The 25,978-nt window shown below is 36.7% G+C and overlaps 2 protein-coding genes across 2 annotated transcripts in view; one reads left to right on the forward strand and one right to left on the reverse strand.

Annotated features, from left to right (window-relative positions):
* LOC107684663 (malonyl-CoA decarboxylase, mitochondrial-like) overlaps nt 1–9,589 on the reverse strand; it is an 18,716-nt gene extending 9,127 nt beyond the window's left edge. The window contains exon 1 of the mRNA XM_016480974.1: nt 9,008–9,589. Coding sequence (XP_016336460.1) covers nt 9,008–9,556 — 549 coding nt within the window. The 5' untranslated portion in view covers nt 9,557–9,589. The remainder of the gene's footprint in view (nt 1–9,007) is intronic.
* A 2,076-nt stretch (nt 9,590–11,665) lies between these two features.
* Nucleotides 11,666–25,978, forward strand: part of LOC107684664 (DNA topoisomerase I, mitochondrial) — a 32,454-nt gene continuing 18,141 nt past the window's right edge. The window contains exons 1-9 of the mRNA XM_016480975.1: nt 11,666–11,934; nt 12,124–12,205; nt 13,068–13,149; nt 14,236–14,288; nt 15,277–15,387; nt 16,641–16,728; nt 18,211–18,335; nt 18,439–18,554; nt 20,246–20,367. Coding sequence (XP_016336461.1) covers nt 12,126–12,205; nt 13,068–13,149; nt 14,236–14,288; nt 15,277–15,387; nt 16,641–16,728; nt 18,211–18,335; nt 18,439–18,554; nt 20,246–20,367 — 777 coding nt within the window. The 5' untranslated portion in view covers nt 11,666–11,934; nt 12,124–12,125. The remainder of the gene's footprint in view (nt 11,935–12,123; nt 12,206–13,067; nt 13,150–14,235; nt 14,289–15,276; nt 15,388–16,640; nt 16,729–18,210; nt 18,336–18,438; nt 18,555–20,245; nt 20,368–25,978) is intronic.

Below are 25,978 nucleotides of genomic sequence, written 5' to 3' on the forward strand. Positions count from 1 at the left end.
CTCGGCCCGCCCCCACTCGTCACAACAGTATATATATATGTGTGTGTGTGTAAACATATGTATACACACACACACTTTACTTATTTATTCCTTAAATTCCCATGACTTTACCATAACATACAAGCTCAAAAATACATATTTTAATTAACATTTACACCAATTAAAGGATTAACACAGCGTAAAGACTTAAAAATATTATCATAGCTTAGCAAAATTAGCAATGAAATTGCTTAATAGTTTAATTGTCACTTTAAAATATATTTTATTTTGTTTAGTTGCATATGGATTAAAAAGTCACTCCAACATCTGTTTATGCAAAACACAGTGTAATCACTTTAAAATATTACAGCATCAAATGTATGTATGTGCTCTGAATAGAAGACTTTTTTAATGCTTCAGAGATCAGATCTCTCCTGCTATATAACATAAGCCTCTAATGTAAATCTCAAAACTAATGAACTGAGGAAATGTAAATGTCTTACTGACAAGTCACCCAGTGTAACTTTCAATCCTTAATTCTGCAGAGGACATGTCAGTATAGTCCTCCTAAATTGCTCTGTGAAAACCACTGCAAGCAGCTTGCTGACTGTCCAATACAATGCAGACATGGAGGAGTTCTGCTGGGCACCTGTTTGAGTCCAGACAGACTACGTCTGTTTATCGATTACATATCAAGAAATGCACCTGCTCACAGATTTGAACTGACGTTTCTTTGGGATCCTGATAATTCTGCTCGGGAGAGTTTGGGATGTGTGATTCAATTTTACTGCAAAGCTCAGCATCTTAGCTGTTCTCTGTCTTGACCGATTATTGTCATTTTAACACATTTTGTTCTTCAGGACTCTGGTAGGAGGTGAGCTAAATCAGTTCAGGTGCTAGTTCACAGTTTATGGGTTTCTGATCCAGTTTCCACTCTCTCTGTCTGTGAAACAGAGGTGTGGTAGTCACTTATCCATACTAACACAAGGTGCACAGATGATAAAAGCTTTTTTTTCATATCTTTACACCAATCTTGAGAAGTTCATGCATCTGTCACCCTCATTTCCAAATTAATATGTTTAACATGCATCAGAGAGAATACCATTTTGCTCCAAGGTGAGATTAAAGGTGAAAGGATTTGGAGAAATTTAGCATGACATGACTTGCTCACCAACTGATCCTCTGCAGTGAATGTGTGCCGTCAGAATCAGAGTCCAAACAGCTGATAAAAACATCACAATAATCCACAAGCAATCCACACGACTCCAGTCCATCAATTAACGTCTTGTGAAGTGTAAAGCTTATGGATTATCGGCTGGTATTTTGGCCAAAAGCGACAGTTTAACATCTTTATGATGGATTTGTTTCTTACAAACACACAGCTTTTCACTTCACAAGGCGCTGTTAATTGATGGACTGGAGTCATGTGGATTACTTATTGATTATTATGATGTTTTTATCAGCTGTTTGAACTCTCATTCTGACAGCACCCATTCACTGCAGAGGATCCATTAGTGAGCAAGTGATGAATGCTAAATTTCTAAATATTCGATCTAAATATTCCCTCACAGTTTAATAGCAATGACTTTATGAATTTCTTCACTGAAAAACAAGATAACATCAGAAATACAATAACAAATTTAGATTCTACAGCATCTAGTACTTCAGCTTCATTCATCGCACCCAAAGGAAAACGGCAGTGCTTTACAAATATAGGACAGGAAGAGCTAAATATACTTATCACTGCATCTAAACCAACAACGTGCCTATTAGATCCTGTACCCACTAAATTACTGCAAGACTTGTTACCTGTAGCAGAAGAACCACTTCTTAATATCATTAACTCATCGTTATCTTTAGGTCACGTCCCAAAACCATTCAAGCTGGCGGTTATTAAGCCTCTTACTAAGAAACCACAACTAGATCCTAATGAACTGGCAAATTACAGACCCATTCAAATCTTCCGTATATGTCTAAAATTTTAGAAAAAGTTGTCTGCTCATTGGGCTCAATTGTCCTCCTTCTTGCAAAAAAAATGATCTCTATGAAGAATTTCAGTCATGTTTCAGGCCCCACCATAGCACAGAAACTGTTAACTTGTTAAAATTACAAATGACTTGCTTCTTGCGTCAGACCAAGGCTGCATCTCATTGCTAGTTTTACTTGATCTTTGTTTATTTAAACGGGGAGTCATCTTAATTATCACCAGTAAAGTATGGAGTGCCACAAGTATCTGTCCTAGGTCCTCTGCTATTTTTAATATACATGTTGCCCCTTGGTAATAATATTAGAGAGGTAGAGCTTTTCGCAACTAGGTTATAGGTATAGTTATAGGAATAGTTATAGGAATAGGACAGTTAGATTTTGGGTAACCGAAAAACGACTTTACACTGCAACTGGCTGCTATTTTACCCCACTGTCACTAGCTCATAGATATATTAATGACACTGAATCTTTTCTGATTGGATGGAGGTGTGCCAGACGGTCTCTCTGAAGCGTACCTTAGGGATATGCTGTAATGCAATATTATTATGGAGAGCGGGAAGCACGGGACGCCACTGCTGAGAGCTGTGCTAACATTCACTAACAGGTAAAAAGGCTTTTAAATGAAGTGCAGAATACACAATGATCATGTGACCAAATTATTGCTTGGCTGAATGTCAGCTTGACATTAATGGTGCTTTCAGAATGTATTCAAGCTTTCATTGATTATTTCCCACACTGCAAAGTCAAATTACAACCTTTTAAATGAAATGTTATTAAGTAATTCTTTAAAATGTCCATTCTGTATAAAGTTAAAGGGGTCATATGATGCTGCTAAAAATAACATTATTTTGTGTATTTGGTGTAATGAAATGTGTTTATGCGGTTTAAAGTAAAAAAAAAAACACAATTCGGAATAGCAAACTACCATATTAATCTTATTATTTATGCAGTATATAAAACAAATGAAACAGAAGAAATATTACTGTTTTTGCAGACAATTTTTGATTAATTAATGAACACTACTCACTCACATAATTAAACATGCACATAATAGTGTAAGCTCATGAGGCAACAATGAAACAATTATTCTTGCATATGGGTACTGTTTCACATACTACTTTTAAATAATAGTCAATGTGAAATTTTGTAGAAAGACTGCTGAGGTGTTTTTTATAATATGTTTACATCTTCGAAAAATCTTTTTTTTTTTACAACGTACATAATCATTTCTAATGTTTTTTTCTCAATCCACCTGTTCAAGTCCACAATAAATGCTGACTTTAAAGTCTCATTACTAAAACAGCAGATCAGATCATCCCTGCTGCCATGAAGACCAAAGAGCTGCCTGTGAAACTTTGAAATAACGTTAGAAAAAAATACCTGGAGTAGGCTATAAAAAGACTGGCAAAACTTCAAACTTTCCAAGTATCACTGTGAAGTCCTTTTTTTAACAAAATGGGGGGGGGGAACGCTGGAGTTGAGATTGGAATGCCTTCAAAATAAGCATCAGGACAAGGTGCTGTGCAAGTGACCCAGAGGCTGTCTACAACACTAACATCTCTTTGACTAAAATGGAGGAAACTGCCCAGAGTTCAATGATTTCTTTGCACTTCACAGAGCTAGAGCAACTGAAGCTCACTTTTGAAAAAGACAGATGGTGTCACAACGGAAGTTTGCTAGGCTCCACGAGGCAAAACTGGAAATATTTTGGAAGTTTTTCTTTTTTGGTCTGGTAAGAACTACTTGGCCTGAAAACAGCCCAACATACAGGAAGCCTCATAGACGTAATTCAAAATAGCAAGGCTGTTTATGTCTTATTTTCCCAGTATATGTTTCTGTCATGTGGGAATTTTTTAGACAGACATATTTTCAATGTTCTGTCAGCTGAAAGATGAACAGCTAGTAGCTGCACAGACTGTATTTCTATCACTCACAGCCTTATTTTCATTCTTTAAAATTCAAGTATGGCATCTGCCCTGACAAAGGTCCATATAAGTAGGGGTGCTCCGATCAGGATTTTTGAGGCCGATCACCGATCACAGAAAGCAGTATCTGCCAATACGATCACCAATACTTTATCATGTAGAATTATTTATAGTGATGATCCAATCAAGATTTTTAGACATTTATTCAGGGCCTGAATTTCATTTTTGAAAATGAATTTCCCTCTTAGGTGACTTGTGATTTTTTTAGACATTTTTTCAAAAATATATATTTATCTCCTAAATGTTTGATTATGCACTGCATTTTTGTTTTGACAATCATGCAATTGTTGCACAATAGCTTACACACAGCACAAGCCTGATTTCGTGAGCTGTATGTGAGGCAGTGTTACACCAGGTTCACACTCCGTTTGCAGTGCGTATGCAGTCCATGTGCGGTACATGGTGCAGAAGCAGCTTTCCCACAGGCGTCTGCAACTGATCCGTGGCTGTTTACCACAAATTATTTTGATTTTAAATCCAAACATTGTTACTGAAAATGCTTTTTCAGCATTGTGATTCTTTTTATACACAGTACAGTAATACAATCTTTCATAGACGTGTTTAAACGCAATAAATATAAGAAACACATTATTCAATGCTTTTTACTTTTGCATTTACTTCTAGATTTAGGCTATATATTAAGTTGCTCAAGCAAGTGGCAAAACATTTAAACTACTTTTATTACATTATCACAAACATTCTAAATTAAAACTTACGATTGACAGAAACAGTCAGCTCTACTGCCTTTTCTTTTGCATTTAATTCTTTATTACAAGCAATTCCGCGGTTCATAAAGAACTTTGTTTTCCTACCTCCAGGAGTGCCATCTATAATTGCCTTGTTCAACCTTCTACATTGCGAGTAAATCACTCGCATATGCAACTAAATCTTCACTCTGGGCGACTAAATGATGTATAATATTTTTCTAAAAGTGCTCTTTTCCTTTAAACCTAGCCAAAACGCCATAGCCTATGTGTTGACTGTGAAACACAATAGACTTTGATTATATGCATTTATGGTGTAATTACTACATTTTCGTGTCAATCCATGTTCATATCATATTTACCGCAAACAATGTGCTGTCACTTTAATTCAGCGCGTGCAGCGGAAACTATCTCCGTTTAGATTTCAGCAAATCAGTTCGAGCAAACGCACACGACCTGATTAATATTCATGAATCCAGAAGCTCGTTAATCATTGGTGCGCTTTATATTGTTCTTATTAGTAGAATTCGTATAATAATGAAAAATACGTAACCACATACGCACTGCAAACGGAGTAATGTGAACCTTGCATTATGTGTGTGTGCGCGAGTGTGCTTGAGCGCACGGTCTCCAGGAGAGCGCGCGAGCGCTGAATGGTTTAAACACTTGCAAGAATTAAAAAGAAATGCAATTTATAAACTTTAGTGACGATGCGACACTGCCTCGATTGTACAAGTGACAATTCCTTTGTCAACTGTGCTGCGTGCAGCTCGCTTAGTGCAGACGCGATGTGATTTGAAGCCATTTGCGCATTTTGAGAGTGAGAGAGCGCGCGGTGATTTACTCACCCCTTCCATTTGCGCATTTTGAGAGTGAGAGAGCGCGCGGTGATTCACTCACGCTGTTTGTGAAATTATGTCTCACAGAAAGTTTTCAAATGACTTTATAAGTTAATCAAGAAATATGAATTGTACCTCACCTTCAGCATTATAATTATTTAACCCGCGCCAGACTGAGACGGTGCCGCTGCATGTCATGCCACACCTCTGACGGCAGGCGCGTCATCAGCTTGAGATCGGTTTGTGAGATCGGCCTTTTTAGAGACAGCCGATCAATCATCCCAAAGCGATTATTGGCCGATAGTGATCGGTAGCCGATCAATCGGAGCACCCCTACATATAAGCAAGTCCATACTGGCAGTATCATTCAATGATTGTTGCCATCTACAGATTAGGCCAATACAGACAAATCCTTGGGGAGAAACAGTGTCATTCTGACAGAGTTTTGTTTGTGGGATGTTTCAGCAGAAAAATAACCCATAGGACATAGGAAATACCTTGAGGGACATAACAAGAAGGTTTTATTCTGGAATGGCCAAACCAGAGCCTAGACTAGAATGCTAATGAAAAGCTTGTTGTCAGTATGACCGGGCCCAGACAGACTATTTTCACATTTTCTCCACTGACTTTGAAAGAAGGTATCTCTGGAATTCTGCTGAACGGAATTTAAACCAGGTAAATGTGTAAAATAGATCTGAAAGCATAATCAAATTGACCAAAATATAACTTGCAAAGGGACGTGTTACATTTTGAGAATGACAAGCATTCCAATTCCACATGCATAAAAAATGGACAAAATTCCTAAAAGCACAAGTCTCAAACTAAAAAAAAAATGAATAATTCAAAAATCATTTATCTTGTTTAATGGATTAAAAAATGTATAGGCGTTTGACCAAATTTAGAGGAGCTATAACAGGAACGAACTGTGATGCACTGTAGACTTTGTATGCACTACAGACATGTTTCCATGATGTCATAGCTTAAATTAAAATTTCATGCCATAAATTCAAATATATATTTGGCACCAAAACATTACAAACTATGTCACAGCTGAAGCCTGTGGCGTTCACCAATGTGGGACAAAGGTCGTCTGGTTGAAAACACAACCAGCCATGCGAAATCAGAGACCACCAGGATCTAAAGTAGGGGAAAGGGCACATCACAAGTTTGCATGCCATATCATAACCAAAGCCAATGTTAGGAATGTAGTAGTCACTGAAACCACTGGAAAAGCCAGAAGGTCATTCCATGACATGAGCACCTACACAGTATTCATTACAAATATAATACTGATGTTTCTACAAATATCATATTTTCAATAATCAGTTAATTACTGTACAAAATCAGGGAAACGGAGATCATCAAGCGTTAGAAAATAAGAAACATTTATGATGGTAAACAGGGCTGACACTAGGGATGCAACCAGTGCTTAATTTGTAAATGAATAATTGCCGGTGTTGTGCCGAATTCGGCACCCCTGCCAGATTATGCACCCCCCTCGTTGAAGTCACTACCTGATTGCCTAATCCCAACCCCACCCCTAATCTTAACCCCTCCCCCACACCTACTCCTAAACCTACCAATACTAGGGGATGCATAATCTGGCAGGGTGCAAATTTCGGCACTACACCGGATCCAAAACAGCAAAAGGCGCTGTGACTGACACTGACAATACAACTTCAGTTTTCCTGGAATGTTCAATGACGTCACTAAATGGTGATGCCACAATTATAGCATCGTTCACAATTTCTGCAGGATTTCAAACCCTGGGTCAAAAATGGGTCGCCAGGATGATTTAAGGAAAATGTATATCTAAGATACATTAAAAATAACAAAATTTGTTTTCATAAAAATAAAATTCAATCACAGTATATATATAAAAGGTATGGCTTAAAATGCGAAAAATATCTGATTTAAATAATTAACCATTTTAAAATGGATGCGAGGCGTGGCGCTCCACAAAAATGCGCATCCTTGCTTTATTTTACAAAAGCACAAATGTTCTGTTGTTATTTTGAGTGTGCAAAAATAAAAGTAAACACTTTGCGCTTTCGAATTATGTCTTACTCTTATCTGTATGACCAAAAATTTTATATTTTATGTTTCAGCTGTTTGATCGTGCCGCACGCTCACACACATCACATATTCACAATTCAAACTTGAGATCGCAGTCTGTTCATTATCAAAATAAAATAGTCAACCAAAAATATAAAGGTTACACTGGTCAATTTAATAGTCCATGGTATAACTGGTCCTGTTATGCCAAGCACATTTTTGCTTATGTAAAGAGAATATTTCTGTCGAATGCACGTGAAGTACAAAGCAGTTTAACATTCAAATACATTGCGAATATGGTAACGGATTTGTGCCGAATGACGTCCAAACGTGAGCCCAACGCCTGGTATTTTCAGTTTCGCTTTGTTTTGGTTTCTTTAGCTTTATATATTTTTATTTCATTCTTGTTCTGTTCTGAATACCGTTACCTTTAATTGATTTGTTTTGGAGTGAGCTATACTAAAGTGTAGCTATGTTCATAGTGTTTATAATGTTTATACATTATAATATTTCAGTTTATTTGGTATTATTTCTGGTATTATTACACTCTCTCCAAATGTTCTGCTGCTCACAAAACAATAAGCAGTAAGCACCAATCAATGAGCGCGAGTTTGAATTTAAGAAAGCTGATTGGTCATGGTCCAAAATATGTTGAGGACCAAAAGGCTACATAACCTCCAAATACATCTACATAAACCTGCGCTCGCTCTCATATGCACGCACGCACTGTCACAATCTAATGCCGGATCCTTAAAAACAATTACCAGAACGCAAAACCCAAAATCTGAAATTTTCCGGAACAGGATCCGGTAGGATGCGGCTCAAATTAAGCACTGGATGCAACTCTTTTTAATATGCTCACTAAAATCCAAAAATTTGTTTAATTTATTATCTTTTATTTGTATGTTTAACCATAATTCCACAGAATTCCACCACAGAATGATAATTAAGGTAAATGCAACTTTTTTTTATCTCGCAATTCCGACTTTTTCTTCCAATTCTGATAAAAAAGCCATAATATATATAAACATAATTGCAAGATATAAAGTCAAAATGTGACTTTTTTTCTGAGTTTTATGATTTTGCATCTTGCAATTTAGTTTTTTTGTCTGCCACAGAATAAAAATAAAAGAGCAATTGCAATTTATCTTACAATTTTGACTTTTCCTTGCAATTGCGAGTTTATATCTCACAATTTAGACGTTTCCTCTCAGAACTGTGATTTCATATCTTGCAATTCTGAGTTTAGTAATAAATAAATAAACAAATAAAAAGCCTGAATTGTGGGATATTAAAGCAAAAGTTGGAAACAGGTCTGGTGAATAGATAGATAGATAGAATTTATGTTCATGTGGGACACAAAAGCCACTTTTTTTTTTTGAATGACAGTCAAAACTAATAGCTACATTTGCTATCTCTACATATCATAAACAGTAGCAATAAAATAATGGGTATTTACCCTCATATGTGGGCTGTCGCTAATTTTTGAGAACGCGAACTCGATGAGATCTGCCCTGAGGTCCACCAGAAACTTCACCCCGCCCTGAACCTTGCTGATGTGCGTGAGCAGCTGTCGGTACCGGGGTGTTAAACTGTACCGTAACCTGTCCTCCACCTGCAGGATGGTGGCCACATCCCGCCCCTGAGTGTCCAGCAACTTCGCAGCCAGGTCCGAAGCCCATCTGTGATCTACCCCGAAATCATGAGAAAGCTTCTCGAGAAAGTCCAGCTTTTGCTCTTTCTCTAAACTCTTGTAGAAGTGCATGAACTCCAGACTGTTGGATTCAGGTGGAGGTGGAGATTTGTCTCTCATCTCATAGCTGGGCAATGGGGCCACTGTCTTTCTCAGGATCTCCTCCATGCCGTTGTGCACTGCGATGATGGAAGTACATGGATACATGTTTCTGAACTCCCACACCCTAAGTCCAGGGACCGTTTTTAACACTGCTCTGTGTCGATAAGACTTTAGCAAAGAGCGCGCGGCTGTACATAAGTGGAAAGGTGTCATTGCGCGCCTGACAAAATACGCACCAAAATAAACACATCCACTTCCGGGGTGTCTTAAAGGAACCGCGCACAGTTGTATGTCAAACGCATGACAGCACAGAACACAGGTGTTCCTACATACTCAAAAATATGGAGTAAGCTTTTAAAACTATATTATAAAAATTAATACAGTAATATATTGGGATTTTTAAAAGGTAGGGAAGGGTAGATGCCTTAGTAAAAGTATTTTAGTAAAAGAAAAAAGGATACAAAATATTTATGTATGTATGTATAAACAAACAAACAAATTAATTAATCATATGCAATCTGTCAATGTATGCAATATATGTAAATATATCATACAACTGCATGTATTATACAACTAGACAGTGGCGCAAAAACGGGGTATGCAGTATATGCAGTGCATAGGGGCGCCACACATAGGGGGGCGCCATTTTGCCAAAATCATTCTGTGAAAATCTTCTTTAATAAAACGTTATAAATAATCAAAAGCTTAGTTATTAAAAATAATTAATGCAACATTTTTATTTAACGATTTTTAGCATTTTAATTAGTTCAAAAAAATGTATTTATTAAAAAAGTATTAAGACGCGGAACGGCCGTATCTCTTTGCGACAACAACAAACGGGAGACTTTTCAGACGCGCACTTCAGCTTGCCCTCAGCGCGGTACATGTGCCAAATGAGCTTCAGTAGAACAACAGGGAACTGCGGTCTGATGAGATAGCCTATTGTTATATGTCAGTAAAACAAACTTTCCTGTCCTGTTAGCTGTTTTACTGTGCTCACGGCGCACGCTCTTCAACTGTAGGCGAATATGAGGCACGCTCACTTCATAAATAAACCGCACTAGAAACTGCGAGCATTTTCAGTTCAGTTAAGTCACGAAATTACCAAAATGGCGATTAAAACAACATGCATGTATGTGCATTTACATTTAAGAACGTCTCTCAAATGCATGCAGCCTACTGAAATATTCTTCAATTCGAGATCACTATAGGGCGCAAGATGATATGCTATGTAATTTGTTTAATTTATAATTTAATGCACAAGTAGGCCAAATGTGAGCACAGTGCAGTTAAATGTACTAGAAAATATGCGCTAATTTTTCGTTAATTTGTAAAGTTAAACCATATTTAAATGCATGAAAAAAACTCATCTTACATTCTTACATTTTCCTTTGTACATAGCTCGATTTAGGTATGACAAAAGTGCTGCAATTAATTCATTTTGACAACTAATAGAATGTTAAACACTGACTGATAACTTTTTCAGAGTTCACTGATTATATAAAATTCAGTGAAGGTTGACTATAGTTATCTGGGGGGGCGCATGTTTGTGAATGGGCATTTGATTTACATTTGAGAGAAACGAAGATTGTAAACAAGGATACAAACTATACATTTTTCACTGAAAATTGCCGTTGTAAATTCAAAATGGGCCATCTGTGTAATTCAAGTAGATTCAATGAGTTGAAAACTATTGCTACTTCATTCTTCAATACAAAACAATGCTGAATTTTGACAAAAAATAGATTTTTAAATGTTATAATATTGATTGTATAATGTCTAAATATATATATATATATATATATATATATATATATATATATATATATATTTTTAACATGTGAAAAGAACTATATTACAGAGTGGAAAAGATAAAGGAGACAATAAATGACCCTCTGCTGACATTTAGAGGTCATAGTGGGAATCATGACATTCATTTTAATAGTATTTGTTTTTCTACCAGGTGAAAGAAATCTTCCACTTAGCATGGCAAATTTCCATGAACGATCTCTTTAATTGCCTTAAAAAATCATGGGTATCGAACACAGTCATCAGAGACCATAACAAATAATATTTTAAGGCATAACTATATTATAATAATTAATTATATCATTAAATATTATTTTAATGTTATTGTCAGAGGAAATCCCTCTTGTCTTCCTATTTAATGTTAGTCAAATCGCTGTTGTTTCAGTGGCAGCAGTGTTAGCAAATCAGACAACAGAGACGGCTCTCTGCCAAAATTAACCAATGGCGCGGGCTTGAGGCGGGAATACCTTTTTGTCCGACCAATGGGAGTATTTGGGGAAACCTGTTTGGAAAGCAATTTTTATCAGTTCCATTTGGTGTCGCTAGTGGTCTAACGCTTTCAGCAGCTTTTACGCTGTAGAGTCAAAGACATTTCAAACGCACGTGCAATTTTAATACACTTTTTAAATTAATATTTGTTGAACCAGAAGATAATTTTACAATCACCCTGGAAATATAGCATAAGCTAGTCTATAAATTAGCAACGACAACAAAACCTCAAATCAGTGGCTCGTCTGTAACCACGCGGATTGATAACAACCGTACAATATACGGATTTGCAGGTATTACATTAATGTTTATTGATTTTATTCACATTTTAGTTGAAATATTCCTGTTTTAGCATTTCTAAATTAATTAGTGAATTTATTTAGTAAAGTTTATGATCGTATTAAGACGCCTGATTTGAAGGGCTGCTTTCAGTGAAATATGAATGTAATGAATTCATTTGAATTGTTGGCATCATCTTTTAGGGATGGCAGAAGACTCTAACTCTGTGAAGGCCGTGGAAAAGGAGTTAAACGATAATCCAGGCTCAAGTGGAGATGTGCTTGTGTGAGTACAGCTGTTAGTGAAATTACAACACACCACTAGGCCCTTTATGCATCTCAAATAAATGTTGCACTTGCACTGCATGTCCAATCACATCACATCCTCAAACACTTGTCCAAATGTACTGTTGGTAAAAGAATCCCTTGATCTTGACTGGCTTCCATCCAGTAATTGTGCTTTGCTGGCACACACTATTCAAACTCACACATCACCCCTAATGCTTCTGTTCTGTGAATTCTGTATGCGAGTATACAAGTGAGCTAAATATTTGTTATTCAACTGAGAATAAGCACGATTTAATAGCCACACAAACAACAGCTGCACATTATTATACACAGCGCTGCACTTTGCAGCAGGAAATGCCTTTCGCGTTACTGTGAAAGATGTAGACAAATTGAGCCTCCCAAACAAATGATGTGCATCAGAAATCATAAATCTAACCAAGTGTGAAGTGTGTGCCAAAGAGCTTGCATTCATTATTCAGTGAGTTGTACTCCATCTCCTTTATGAATACATTATTTTACTTTGATATCTAATGCATTATATGGGCACGCTAACGCCGGGGACATCCATCCGTCTCTGGCGTTTGTAATTAATCTGATGAAAGACTTAGACACCTGTAAGTGTTGCTGACAGCAGCCTGTTGTGACGAGGCCTACTGGCAGGCTGTCACACACTCCATTGAAGGGAGAAGTTTATTTGTAAAGCGCAAATATGGATTCGGAACTCTTCAGCACTAATGGCCTTTTTATGTCCCCCCTCTCATCTCATCTATTCCCACCCCTCCTTCTTTTCTCATATACGTTTGTCTTTTGTCTCATATTCCTCTCATCATCTTTACCTTTTCCTTTTTGTTCCTCCGCAGGGTAAAGCCCAAGAAAAAAAAAGCAAAGGCCAAAGGCAAGGCGAAGCCTCAGCACGAAGGGAAGGAGAAAACACACAGGAAGGTAGTTTTTCAATGTCACCATTCATTTTCTTTCGTCATGCCCCTGGGATTCTCTCTTCAAGTCCGGCTCAATTAAAAGGCCCTGTTAGCTTTGCTGTAAAGGAATATTTATGCAGACATATCATTCAGAACCTGTTTCGTACTGTAGGTTACAGAGACCCAAATATAACAAGAACCGACTGCTACACAGAGCATAACCTAAAAGCATTTAGTCAGCGAGCAATCAAGTCTGTGATGTCAGATTCATAGGTTGCGAAAACCTAGATGTAACCAGAATAGACTGTTACGCAGAGCAAAGCAAACAGTGCAATCTTCCCCCTTCAGGGCGGTTGCACGAAACCGCTCATTATCTGCGAACGGTAGTAATAGTATTTTGCCATTATGCAAGTCTGTTCTTTAATGCAACCTACTTCCAGCCATGCTGATATTTTTGTAGAGGAATATGATTCTCCTTGACAGCTCCGGGCTCCGGTTTGGCCTCAAGCGATCTGGATGGCTTTCCTTGATAGCAGGTTGTAAGCCATTGATTAGACTGGGCTTCCCTGTGGTGCGTCAAACCCTCAAATAGCCCTACTTTCCCCCTGCACCTTTACATTAGCATAATGCGGCTTCTTCATCTCGTTGATATTTCTATGTATTGCCTCTTCTTTATTTATTACCTGCCACCTTAATACAGTGTTTTACTGGTACTTGCACAGTGGAACAAGATGGAATTATAAAGGAACGTCCTTGTCAAGTCAGTAAGTCAGTATGTAGGTTGCTTGGAACTTATTTTTGATTTTTAGCATTTGATATATGTATAGATTTTTTTGTTTTTTAAAGAAATTATTACTTTTATTTGGTGCAAGGAGAGATCGATTGAATTGATCAACAGTGTCTATAAAACACATGTACAGTGTTACAATTTCAAATAAATGCTGTTCTTTTGTACTACTTATCAAATAATTCTGAAAGAAACATGCATGCATAATAAACATACATTTTAATTTAATTATACATTTCATTCAATTTTTAATATAATTATAATGTTTGGGAAAGCAATACATAAGTTTCCATCACATAGTTGTCATGTTTTTTTATCTTTCAGATGAAAACGCCTAAAGAAGAGAGCATGGACTTTGAAGACAGCGGTGACAGAAGGTACAGTGAGATCGCTGTCACATGTGATGGTATTTTTAGTAGCCAGTATTGCACATGCAGTTTCACAGATTCAGGCTTTTGATTTAGAGAAACAGCATCAGCAGCCAGCAGCTGCACTTGGAAATGAGTTTTAATCCATTTAGGATTCAAATATGCAATCATACTTTTTTTTTCTCTGGCCTTTGGAATTGACGAAAATTAATTCTGATGATTTGAATGTGCGCAGTTCTGGACAATATCCATTCCGATTGTCTCGCCACATTGGCTGTCTTTCAGAAAATTAATTTATTTATTGGAAAGAAAGCTGTGGCATGTCAGAAAAGTAATAAGTGAAAAGCATTCAGATCAGACTGGGTGGGAGGGGGTCCTGGGGGGGGATAGAATGGAGCCTGAGGCATAAATTTAAGCAAGCAAACATTTAACATGAAATGATATTTCATATACAGAAATACATTTCATATGTAAGATTTTTAGAAAAGTTGGAGCATCTAAAATCTCTCGTTGGCTGTTTCTGTCTCCCGATAAGAACAGTACGTCTCTAATCAGGGACTTTGACAATCAGACGCTTTGTAAATCAAGTCCTGCCGATGATTGCAGGTGGGAGGTTGATTTACATGGCAGAGGTCAGACTCTAAAACTGCTGAAGGTGTCTGAGTGTTCTTTTACACTTAATCACTCCCAGAAAGTTCTCCGCTGAATTGAACCGTTTGTTATGGTAATTGTAATTAATTGATTTGGTCTGCTCACTGCCCGCCACATCTGAATCATGCTTTATGGAAATTGAAGCTTGTATCTCTCCGCAATTATCCTTGGGCATAATTACCGTAATTATATAATTATCATCAGTGGCCATTAAGCATTATTGTGTAATCACCGTAATTTTGTCATTGGTCAATGCATATTTGTCCTTTTGAGTTTTTTTAGTTTTTTTTAAGACTAAAGTTCTTACAGCCTTTAAATGTGTTTTTTGGTTGTTTGTCTCTTTTAGGTCTCAGGTGAATGTGAAGGAAGAGCCAGAGGAAGATCCAGGCTTTGTAACAAAAGGGAAAGGGAAAAAGAGGAAAAGAAAGGTGGATAACACTACCTCTGAAGCTCCTTTGTAAGTGTTTGTTTTTCCTAGGCGTAGCAATGAATGAATTAGCCAATAAAAGTTCCTGCTTGATATATGTGACCCTATACAACATAAGGGTCACAAAGAAATTGAGATTTGAGATTTGGCTGAGATACAACTATCTGAACATCTGGAATCTGAGGGGGCAAAAAAATCTAAATATTGAGAAAATCGCCTTTAAATTTGTCCAAATGACGTTCTTAGTAATGCATTTTACTAATCAAAAATTACGTTTTGATATATTTATGGTAGGAAATTTACAAAATATCTACATGGAACATGTTCTTTTCTTAATATCCTAATGATTTTTGCCATAAAAGAAAAATTGATAATTTTGACCCATACAATGTATTGTTGGCTATTGCTACAAATATACCCATGCAACTTATGACTGGTTTTGTGGTCTAGGATCACATATTTCTTATTTATTGAGCCAGTGGGGTAAGCTGTGCCACTTTTTACTTAAAGGGATAAATCACCCCAAAATTTACTCACCTTTATGTCATTCCAAACCTACATTGACTTGCTATTTTCAAAGGAGATGTTTAGCTAAATGTCAAAGCTACTTTTTGTCCATACAGTGAAAGTGAAAGATAACGGACAGCCGTGGTCACCATTTACGTTCATTATATGGAAAAGAGCAGCTTGGATATTTAATAATTTATGGCAAATCTTTAGTCAAATAATTACCATGGTTTTGTGCATTGGAGGTTTACCAACATACATGATATGGGTTTTATTCCTGAACAAATGGGCTTTTACATAATTGAATATAAAATAGCATTTTATGATGGATTTCAGAGACCTTGCAAATAATTGTCTAGCTTATTTAATTTTAATTTGTCTCGAAGAGGATGGAATTTCTATTGATAGTCGCCTTTGAATTTTTAGCATGATAAAAGTGGTCATGTGCATTAATCACAGACAGCTCTTTATGCTAGGCCCATTCTATATATATATATATATAAATAAATAAATATCTATATATATAAACTGTTATTTAAACATTTGGGGGTTTTATGTTTTTGAAAGTCTCTTACTGTTTGCTCACCAAGGCAGCAGATATTTTATTACAAATCCATTCTAAATAACTCTTTTCTAATTGTAAAATCAAACTTGAATTTTCAGCAGCCATTATTCCAGTCTTTGTCACATGATCCTTCAGAAATATGCTGATTTGGTGCTCAAAAAAGGACGCTTTACATGTATGAAATGAAATTCATGCTTTCTTTCTCTGAAAGGCCAAAGAAGAAGAAGAAGAAAGCTGCAGAAGAGGGACAGGAAAATTCAGCAACAGTGAAGAAAAAGATCAAGGGAAAAAAAGACAAGGTAGGTTTTACCTAGAGTGCATTAGCGGTATATTGATTGTAGAGAGAAGAACTGAGTGACAGAGCGCTCGCTGAAATGCTAGTAATTTGGATATTTGAAATCCAAAATCTTTAAAAAGGACACACGCTGAGATAATCTACATAAAGGCAAGGCAAGTTTATTTATATAGCACATTTCATACACAATGGTAATTCAAAGTGCTTTACATAAAAGTAACTGGAAGCCAGTGTAAGGACCTGAGGACTGGTGTAATATGCTCAGATTTTCTGGTTCTAGTCAGAATTCTGGCAGCAGCGTTCTGACATAAAGGAACAGTCAGAAAGTTGAGATATTGTATGTCAGTAAAGTTTGCCGTAACTATAATTATGTACCATGCAGGGTTGGTTTTGTGTTAATGTCTTTATCAGTTTTTGTAAAATGCAATTATTAAAAAAAAAAAAATTGGGGGGGGGGGGGGAATAAAAAATACTGATAAGATAATAATGATACGAATTAATAAGAACAATATAAAACGTACTAAGGATTAATGAGCTACTGGATTCATGAATATTACATGATGAATAGGCATGTTAGCGCTTTCCATTTTATTCACACAGGTCAACGTCAACTTCACAATCACCCTCCAATTTGATGGATTTAAAAGACCATATCACAAAGCGATTGCCTGTACTGAAAAGCCGTCATTTTGTTCAACTACTGTTGCTCTCGACCATTGATAGTAATTTTAGTTCTGCGGAGAGCAGTTTTGGAGAACATTTCTCTCTTGCAGAGCTCAAAATCTTATTTTCAGGAGAAACCGTTTACAGTTTTGTTTTTGGCTTACTGTGAAATGATGCAGTCCACACTGCCCCTCAGGAGTTCATTCTGGTCAGGTGTTGTCTATTTTCCCACTGCAGACTAGACTTCTGTGCGCTTCAATTTCTCAAAGTAGTTTTACCTTTGGAAAAGTAAATGTTTTGTCTCCTGTGGATCCACCAGTATCTCAGTGAGAAAAACTTTTTATCTAAATAGCAAAATGCCATTTGTCACTATTGTATTCCTCCATTGTAACAAAGAATACATGTTTAGACATCTATACCTTGCAAGTTTTACCACCATAAACTCTCTAAACAGCAAGACTTGCATCCAAATTGTCAACAGCAAGAAATATTTTATCCTGCTTTTACTTGCATCCTGTTTTTACAGTTTCGCTGTTGATTTGAGTCTTAATCTTCCTGTCAAGTTTAGGGGTGCAGTGTTGTGCCAAAAGTTTATTCAAAGTTGTTATCTAGGTGATATGTTCAATTAAAGTGTTTGTTTTTTTTACATTTTTATTGAGCTGACATGTATAAGATGTAGTGAACATTGTTGTTAAACATTGTGAATTCTGCTAATTTCAGTATGACACCAAGGTCATGTTAACTAGCTAAGATTTGCAACTCCTGCAAAATGCAGACAATATTCACAAAATGTGCAGCGATGACTCCTTTTTCCCTTTCAAAGGTGATAAAAGAGGAAGGAGGGCATTCTGTCTCCACTAAGAAGAAAAAAACCAAGGAAGAGATAGAGGCAGCCAGGGCTCTCAAGATTAAGAAGAAAGAAGAAGAAGAGAAACAAAGATGGAGATGGTAGGCTCTCTGCATGCATCTTCTTGTCTGTATGGAAGAGAGACACCTTTTTAGCCCAGAAGTTTTGTTTGTCTCTTTTCTCGACTTCTTGACTTTTTCACAGGTGGGAAGAGGAGAAGTATGAGGATGGAATTAAATGGAAGTTTCTAGAACACAAAGGGCCGTATTTCCCTCCCGAGTATCAAACCCTTCCAGATGATGTCAAGTTTTACTATAATGGTATGTATTCAGATGTTATAAAGATCTAGTTGTGTCTGTGTTACTGATGCATCTCAAGGCAAAACATGTTCAAAAGAAAGAGATTTTGGTCAGAGAGAGGTTCGTTCATTGGTCAATGCTGTTCCCTTTAATTTTCTCGGTTTGGGCACGCAGTCCAGTTCAAGGTTGACCTGTTCCTCCTCTGGTGTCAGGTGTACTCCAGAGAGCACAGTGTAATGACTTGATTACTTAAATTTGTAAGGGAATTAATTATTATTAATTCATTCAGGTTTTGATAGGACTCGCTGGGAGTGATTAGCAAACCCCATGATGTCTGATAAAGGGCACATCAGTGTCCGTTCATGTACTAGAAATCCCTACAACAGGAAGAGTCTTTAATCTCTTTGCTAAACTTTAAGGTCAGCTTCCTCTATTAATATCCACTCTGCCATTTACCGTAGAGAGGCGTTTCTTAAACTATAAGTGCGTTTCAGAAGGCCCAGGCCATTAATCTTAGTACAATAACCCAGAGGGGAAGTATTTGGATTTTGTACCTGAGACTCTCTGAACGGTAAGCTATAAATGCAGTTTTGATTATATTTGTCCTAGGCCATGATTCTTGGTGATGCATTTAAAGTCCTATTTTGCGGGGTGAGTCCTGTGGGAACGCGAGTCTGATGACTCATCTTAACGTGGTTATAAAAACCTTCAGCAGTCTTCTGTAGATCTGTGCAAACGATATCGTGTTTGTGCTTTTGACTCTTATGTTTTATGTTCTTATGTCTTAGAAGGAAATAAGCTAATAAATAAATGAACCAATGTTTATCTGCCGAAGTTTCAGAAACAAACTTTTAGTTATTAGAATGCTCAGATTTAGGATTAGTGTAAAATAATTATTAAACTTGCATGCAATTAATGCTATAGACATGAATGAAATCTCAAATCATTCAGAATATGGAGAAGATATGACCTGTTTTCTTTTTTTTTAGGGATCGGAATAATGAATTTTCTTTTTGCACCTTGCAAACAATGAAACATTGAAAAAAATGCTTTTTTTTTAATAGACAAGGTGTGTCCGATTGACACTGTATTATCCCATCATTTGTGAATGACTGTTCAATTTAAATTGAAAAAAAAAAAAAAGGTAGTAATTGTTTTGATGTTATGGAATATTACCAATAAATGGCCAAAGTTAAAATTCTGTTCCATGTAGTGTCCAAAAAAAAAAAGTCCAAGATTATAAAATATCACAAGTATAATATTAAAAGTGAATTTAGGCGTCACTACGTATGAAATGAATATATTCCTTTTTTAGATCTTCTGAAGATTCATATAACAGCATTATTAAATTTTATTATTAATGTGGCGATGAAACGAAAGTAGCAAACAAATAAAATTACTTGGTTCTGTCCATAGATTGTTAAATGGATTTTGAAATTTGGGCATTGCACTCAAAAATGACATTTTGATTAGAAATTATGATATTAAAAAACATGTAAAAAATGAAGTCTATGCACAGATAGATGATTAGTTAAAAATAAGGTTGGGTGCATTTTCATTTCATGTTGACTTTAAAGATCAGTGTCAATATACTAACACTAGATGACTTTATAATACATACTTTGACCCAACCCACGCATAGCTGGTTGTTAGCTGGTTGCTTTAGTCGCTAACGTTTTTATAGTAAGTAAAAATGTTCTGTTTTGTTGTAGGAAAGCCAGTGAAGCTCAGCCTGCCAGCTGAGGAAGTGGCCCTTTTCTTTGCTCAGATGATGGATCACGAATACACCACAAAAGAGGTCTTCCGCAACAACTTCTTCAGGGACTGGAGGAAGGTAAACGTCTCTGACACTTGTAAGCCTAGCTCAATCTTTAACCACTAGCTTTTACACTTACACGTTTGTGGAGGCTCTAGGAGGGATGGGTGTCAGGTTATGAGTACGGAACAGTTATGAAGCTTACAGCATCCCAGAAGGCCTCGGGGCGTATCATGCAGAATTAATTTTGTGCTGCTTAGTGCTCAATGCTCTTGAAAATACGATTTGTGTAAAGGCATTGATATGCTAATCCAGACAACTCGCTTCCCGCATATGAACAAATCCAATTTAACTGTTTTATTATAACACGGAAGCCCCTGCTCGCTTCACTGAGCACAGTCTCCGCCCAGTGCCCGACTGTCAATCTCGAGAACGAGCGAGAGAGGAATTCAAGTGATGAGACACCGGCTCTATTATTATAGTGCTTTCGAAAAGTGTTTTGAGAGCGTTTTTGTGTCAGCTTGTTTGCTGCTCGTTGTTTTCTTCTGGGTGATCTGCAGCGTAGCGCTTTCAGCGAACACTTGTTTAAAAATGTTCATTTAGATGTATCATGAACTTTTGACCAGTTTAGTACTTAATGGAGTCCAAACTTCTGAGTACCATTGAGGGTTCGGTGGATAATGAATTTCTTGTGTTTCAATGTATGGCTGCCCACAGTTGTGCCCGCATTTATTGACTGTGCAGTGCAGACAGCAATTAGAAAAACAAGGTCAATGAAAAGTGTGCTGGGAGGGAGGAGGCATGTTTATGTACTACTTAGCATTTGGTAATTACTGCACATTAGAGACCCGCCAGAACTGGGCACCACAAGACGTAATCAGAGAGCAGCTTAACTTGTAACTAGTTACAAAACTGTGTTTAGGATAAGTGCAATTGTAGGTATAACAGAATTCATCTTTGATTGCCTTTTCTTAGTGATGTCTTCAACTAGGGAAGCAGAGATAGTGATATTCTGGCCAATACGGACAAGACTTTTTTTTTTCCAGTTATGCCAAGCAACCAATAAATGTCTGAGATATATTTCAGTGGTGTGTGGTGGTGTTCTGAAATGAAGAGGCAAAGTTTAAAAAAAAAAATTTTTTTTAATCAAATGTAAATTCATGTCCCAGTCACATTTTCTTGGTTAAATAAAGATCTTATGTTCAGCTATTCTTTTTAATAGTTAACTTTTAATGATTTTTGAATTTTTGGGATCATTAGTCATCGAAGCTAGGTAAATACTGGTCACAGACACAGAGATTCACTTGAAATTTCACCAAGCTGATAACTCCCTAAAAACTACCACAGATTATGTTTTCAGGCCATTTCAAGTCTTATTTTGATGTAACAAAGTGGTTATATCTAAATGTGACTTTTTTTTTTTTATAGTATTCCCATTAACGCCATTATATTGTTTTTCAGACTGATTTTTGGCGAATGTGGTACGTGCACAAACACAAAAGGCGGGATTTATCGTATGAACCAATCACAACCGATCATAACCAGTCATATCCAATCATATCGTGATGGAGGCATTGCCTCTTCTTCTGACGTCACGTGACTTTCCCCCATTCATTCTCAGTTACCCCCCCACCAAACTCACAGCATGCTTTAGGGGATCTGTTAAAACTCAGTGGGCTCAGGGGAGGCAGGACATATGTGGACCCTCGCTGTAGCTTTACCCGCTTGCATCGTTGTTGGAAAGTGTTTCTTTAGAAAAACAAGTGATTTATACACTTTTTAATGTTATATTTTGTAATATTTGCATTGTTTTATTTTTGTACTAATTTTTTTCTCATCCAATTTTTTTGAGGCGGCATTGCCTCTGTTATAAGTTTAAGAAATTACACTAAAAACTAAAATAAATCATTTACTGTGAATACTAGTGAATTTAGGCCTCACATTATTATTATGTACAGCATGAAAGATGGATAATATTTGGACAGTATTCGGACATACTGTAACTGACATGTCATTCCTATTACATGACCTACCAGTGTCGGTTGCGTTGGTTCACTGCCATTTCATAAATCCCTTTCCATGACCTCATAGGATATAGGAAACTCTCCATTCAATTCAGAATCTTGGTGGAAGTAGCAAGTTGTCCGGGTACTTTTTGCCTACTGTTTTTCAAATACCATGAATTTGGACATACTATACTATTAATTTAGCTTACTGTTTATCGCCTACTTTATAGTATTGTTTTTGTCCATACAATCAAAGTCAGTGGTCACCAAGTCTGTATGGCTACCAGCATTCTTTAAAATTTCTTTTTTGGTGTTCCTCAGAAGAAAGTCATTTATATTTGGAACAACATGAGGATAAAAATAATCATGATAGAATTTTCTTTTTTGAATGAACTAATATTAATGTTCTCATAATAATAGAGAAGGGACCTGTGCGCTGCTGGTTACATAGTCCCTAAAAACTCCTTTAGAGTAGAGAGTTTAGAAAGACCAAAGGAACTGAATAAGAGTTTGTATAATTTGCATATTGCCTAATCTATTCCTGTAAAGTGAGTGCTAGATTATGTAATTTCAATTTTAAAATACATAGAAACAATTAAATATCCGTTATTGGTGATTATTTCAAAAATCAAAACTTGCAACCATTATGGTGCCGATATATTTTATATCCCTAGCCCAACCAGAATTTGGGAAACCTGTTTTCAGAAGCTATTACTGAATTATATCTCAAATCTCTTTGTGCTGTTACTTTTCTAAGTAGACTTACATTGTGTACATGGCAGATGATAAAAGGGGTATAAAGAAATCCCATAAATTTAGATTGAAGGAGGGACCCTCGCTACTACTAGAGATCCATTGTCAGTTAGTAACCACTCAGATCATACTCGCAACAGCACAGCAAGCAACACAATAAAACCACTCTGAATGTCTTAGTAACTGCATATTAATTCCCTTTTAACCTAAAACATCTTTGCAGTATGGTAGTGAGTTTTGCATGGGCAAGATCACTTCAGGGTTGCCATGTCTACATAACAAAACTAGCCCAATGACCCTATTTCAAATATAAAACCTCAAAATACCACTCCCATACCTAATATACTTTTACAGTCACTGTTCTGTGTTATACACAATTTCAACTTCCCTATGTAGTAGTAATCATAACAGAGCTCACAAGAAACTCAAAGGCTCTCTACAAGTGCCACTCCCTAACCAAACTTAATATCAAGCACAGTTTTATCAATGGAAGTATATAAAATGAATAAAATATTTCAAATAGAATACATTTTATGCAGTATATCAAACCTTTAACCCAGTGGGAGAAAAATCAACAGTTTAAAAGTAAATTGGAGAAAATGGGCTTCTTTTTTTTTTTTTTCATTTGTTGCCACAGAAATGACCTTTTACCTTTTAAATATGGTGACACATTTCTTGATTGCAAGTTTGTTCTGCCATTTAGTAAATTTGATTTATTCAACAGTATAGACTCATGGATCGTACTGTGCTTCTTATCCGTTGTAATTGATTTGTGGGTCTGTGAGGTTTGAGAGTCTGTTCGTGTGCCATTTTTGGGCCCTTCTCTCACTTTCCCTCTCATTTTACTCTTTTCCTCCCCGCTGCGCTGGGCTCTGCTCCCTGGCTAATGGCCCAGGGGTGCCATTCATGGTCGAGTGTGTGTATGTGTATGACCGAATGGGGAGATGGAGGGGGGCAGGTCAGAGGAAATTGCTTGTGTGAGGTCCCGTGGCGCAGGTTCTCTTCACCAGCCCCAAGAGGAGAGATTAAAGTGAATCAGTGTTAGTGTGACATTTAGCACCGCAAAAGTGCAAGAATAAATCATAAGCCGACAAAAGAGAAACGCGTATGGCAGTCCTCTGTGACCCCTCCATCCCATACTTACTTTTCTCTCCTCTCGTTTTTCGCTTGTCGTCCTCTTCTTTCTCCTTTCCTGTGCCCCGTGGGGAAGCTGTGGTCATCACAGGTGAGGGGATCTCAGTCCTCTAGAGTTGCTTGGATGATCTTTAGTGTCTTCTGATGTAGGATGTACTTGTTGTTATTGTATGTCATGAAACAGGCCATATCCCAAAGCAATTTCAGCGCAAAGGATCAGAAAGCAGGCTTTTTAAGTCACTGAGATGTAGACAACTGCTAAAAAACAAGAAATTGCACACTCAAAGGAGTTTAACTTTGAAGTAGGGCTGTCAGTAGTTAAAATTTTAATTTATTAACATAGCATACCAGTTAATTAATGACATATTTAAATACTTGCTGAGAAAAGCTCCCAGAAGTAGATAATTCAGGCATTATTATGGAAGATTGAGTAGATTATTGAATACACATTATGATAAGATGCTTTAGAAGTCCATTTATTATTTATTATTAGCTCAAACAATATAGCATGGCACTAGCACTGCCCAGGTCATGGGTTCGATTCCCAGGGAAAGCAGGAATTGATCAAATGTATACTTTGAATGCTTCAGATAAAAGCATCTGACAAATTAATACGTTAATATATCATTAAACATAAGCCAATTTTGTCCTTCTACAGTGTATGAGGTAGACTTGGGGGGGTTTTCAGTGTTCCGAATCAGAATTGGTATAATGGTCAAATATGACATAATTATTGTAAGCAACAAGTGAAATGTTCTTAAAAAGAGAAAAAGACAGCCTAGGCATGTATGATCAGACAGTATTGTTTGATAAATTGACCATTCACAATAGTCACTATGTGTCACAAGTCTCAAGCACTTCCACAGAGCTGAATCTTTTGCCTAGTCTCAACCATACAAAAATGTATGGTTTTCCGGTAACACTTCAGTATAGGGACTAATTCTCACTATTAACTAGTTGCTTATTAGCATGCCTTTTATTAACATATTGGCTGTTTATTAGTACTTATAAAGCACACATTCTTCATGCATGAACATTCTACATCCCTAATCCTACCCAGTACCTAAACTTAACAACTACAGTGGTGGCCAAAATTATTAGAACACTAGTATTTTCACTGGCTAAAAAATGGTTTTAAGTCAGTTATTTCTATCCTTTGCTGTAGTATGTCAGTAAATAGCTGTTTACATTTCCAAACATTCATTTTGCCATTAATTGTAATAATCCAGTGAGATTTTTGTTTGCGTATGGAGTCTGACATCAGCCAGTGCTCCACACAGAGATCTGATCTCCTCATCATCCAGTCTGTCTGGAATGACATGAAGAAACCGAACAAACTGAGACAGACTAAATCCAGAAGAACTGTGGCAACGTCTCCAAGATGCTTCAAGAAACCTAATTGCAAAGCTACAGTACTGTTAAAAGTTTTAGGCACTTGTGTAAAAATGTAAAATGAGGATACTGTCAAAAATGTCATAAATAGAATTTCTTCATCAATTAACTTCTATTAACTAAAATAATTTGGTGAGACCATCCTTTGTGTTTAAAGGGGTGGTTCACTGGTTTTTTTCTAGCCTTGATTGTGTTTATGGGGTGCAGTCTAACATGTGTTAATGCTTAGTTAAAAAAAAACCACATTATTTTTCACATAATTAACCTTTATTCCACAACGCTCTGTGCCTTATCTGAGAAACGGGCTGATCTTTTCCTGTTTTTAAGAAGCCCCGCCCTCAGAAATAGGCGATGGGCTCTGATTGGTTAGCTAGCCCAGTGTGTTGTGATTGGCTAAACCGCCT

This window comes from Sinocyclocheilus anshuiensis, unplaced genomic scaffold (assembly GCF_001515605.1).
Source record: "Sinocyclocheilus anshuiensis isolate Anshui unplaced genomic scaffold, SAMN03320099.WGS_v1.1 scaffold93, whole genome shotgun sequence".
In the NCBI taxonomy this organism is placed as follows: Eukaryota; Metazoa; Chordata; class Actinopteri; order Cypriniformes; family Cyprinidae; genus Sinocyclocheilus; species Sinocyclocheilus anshuiensis.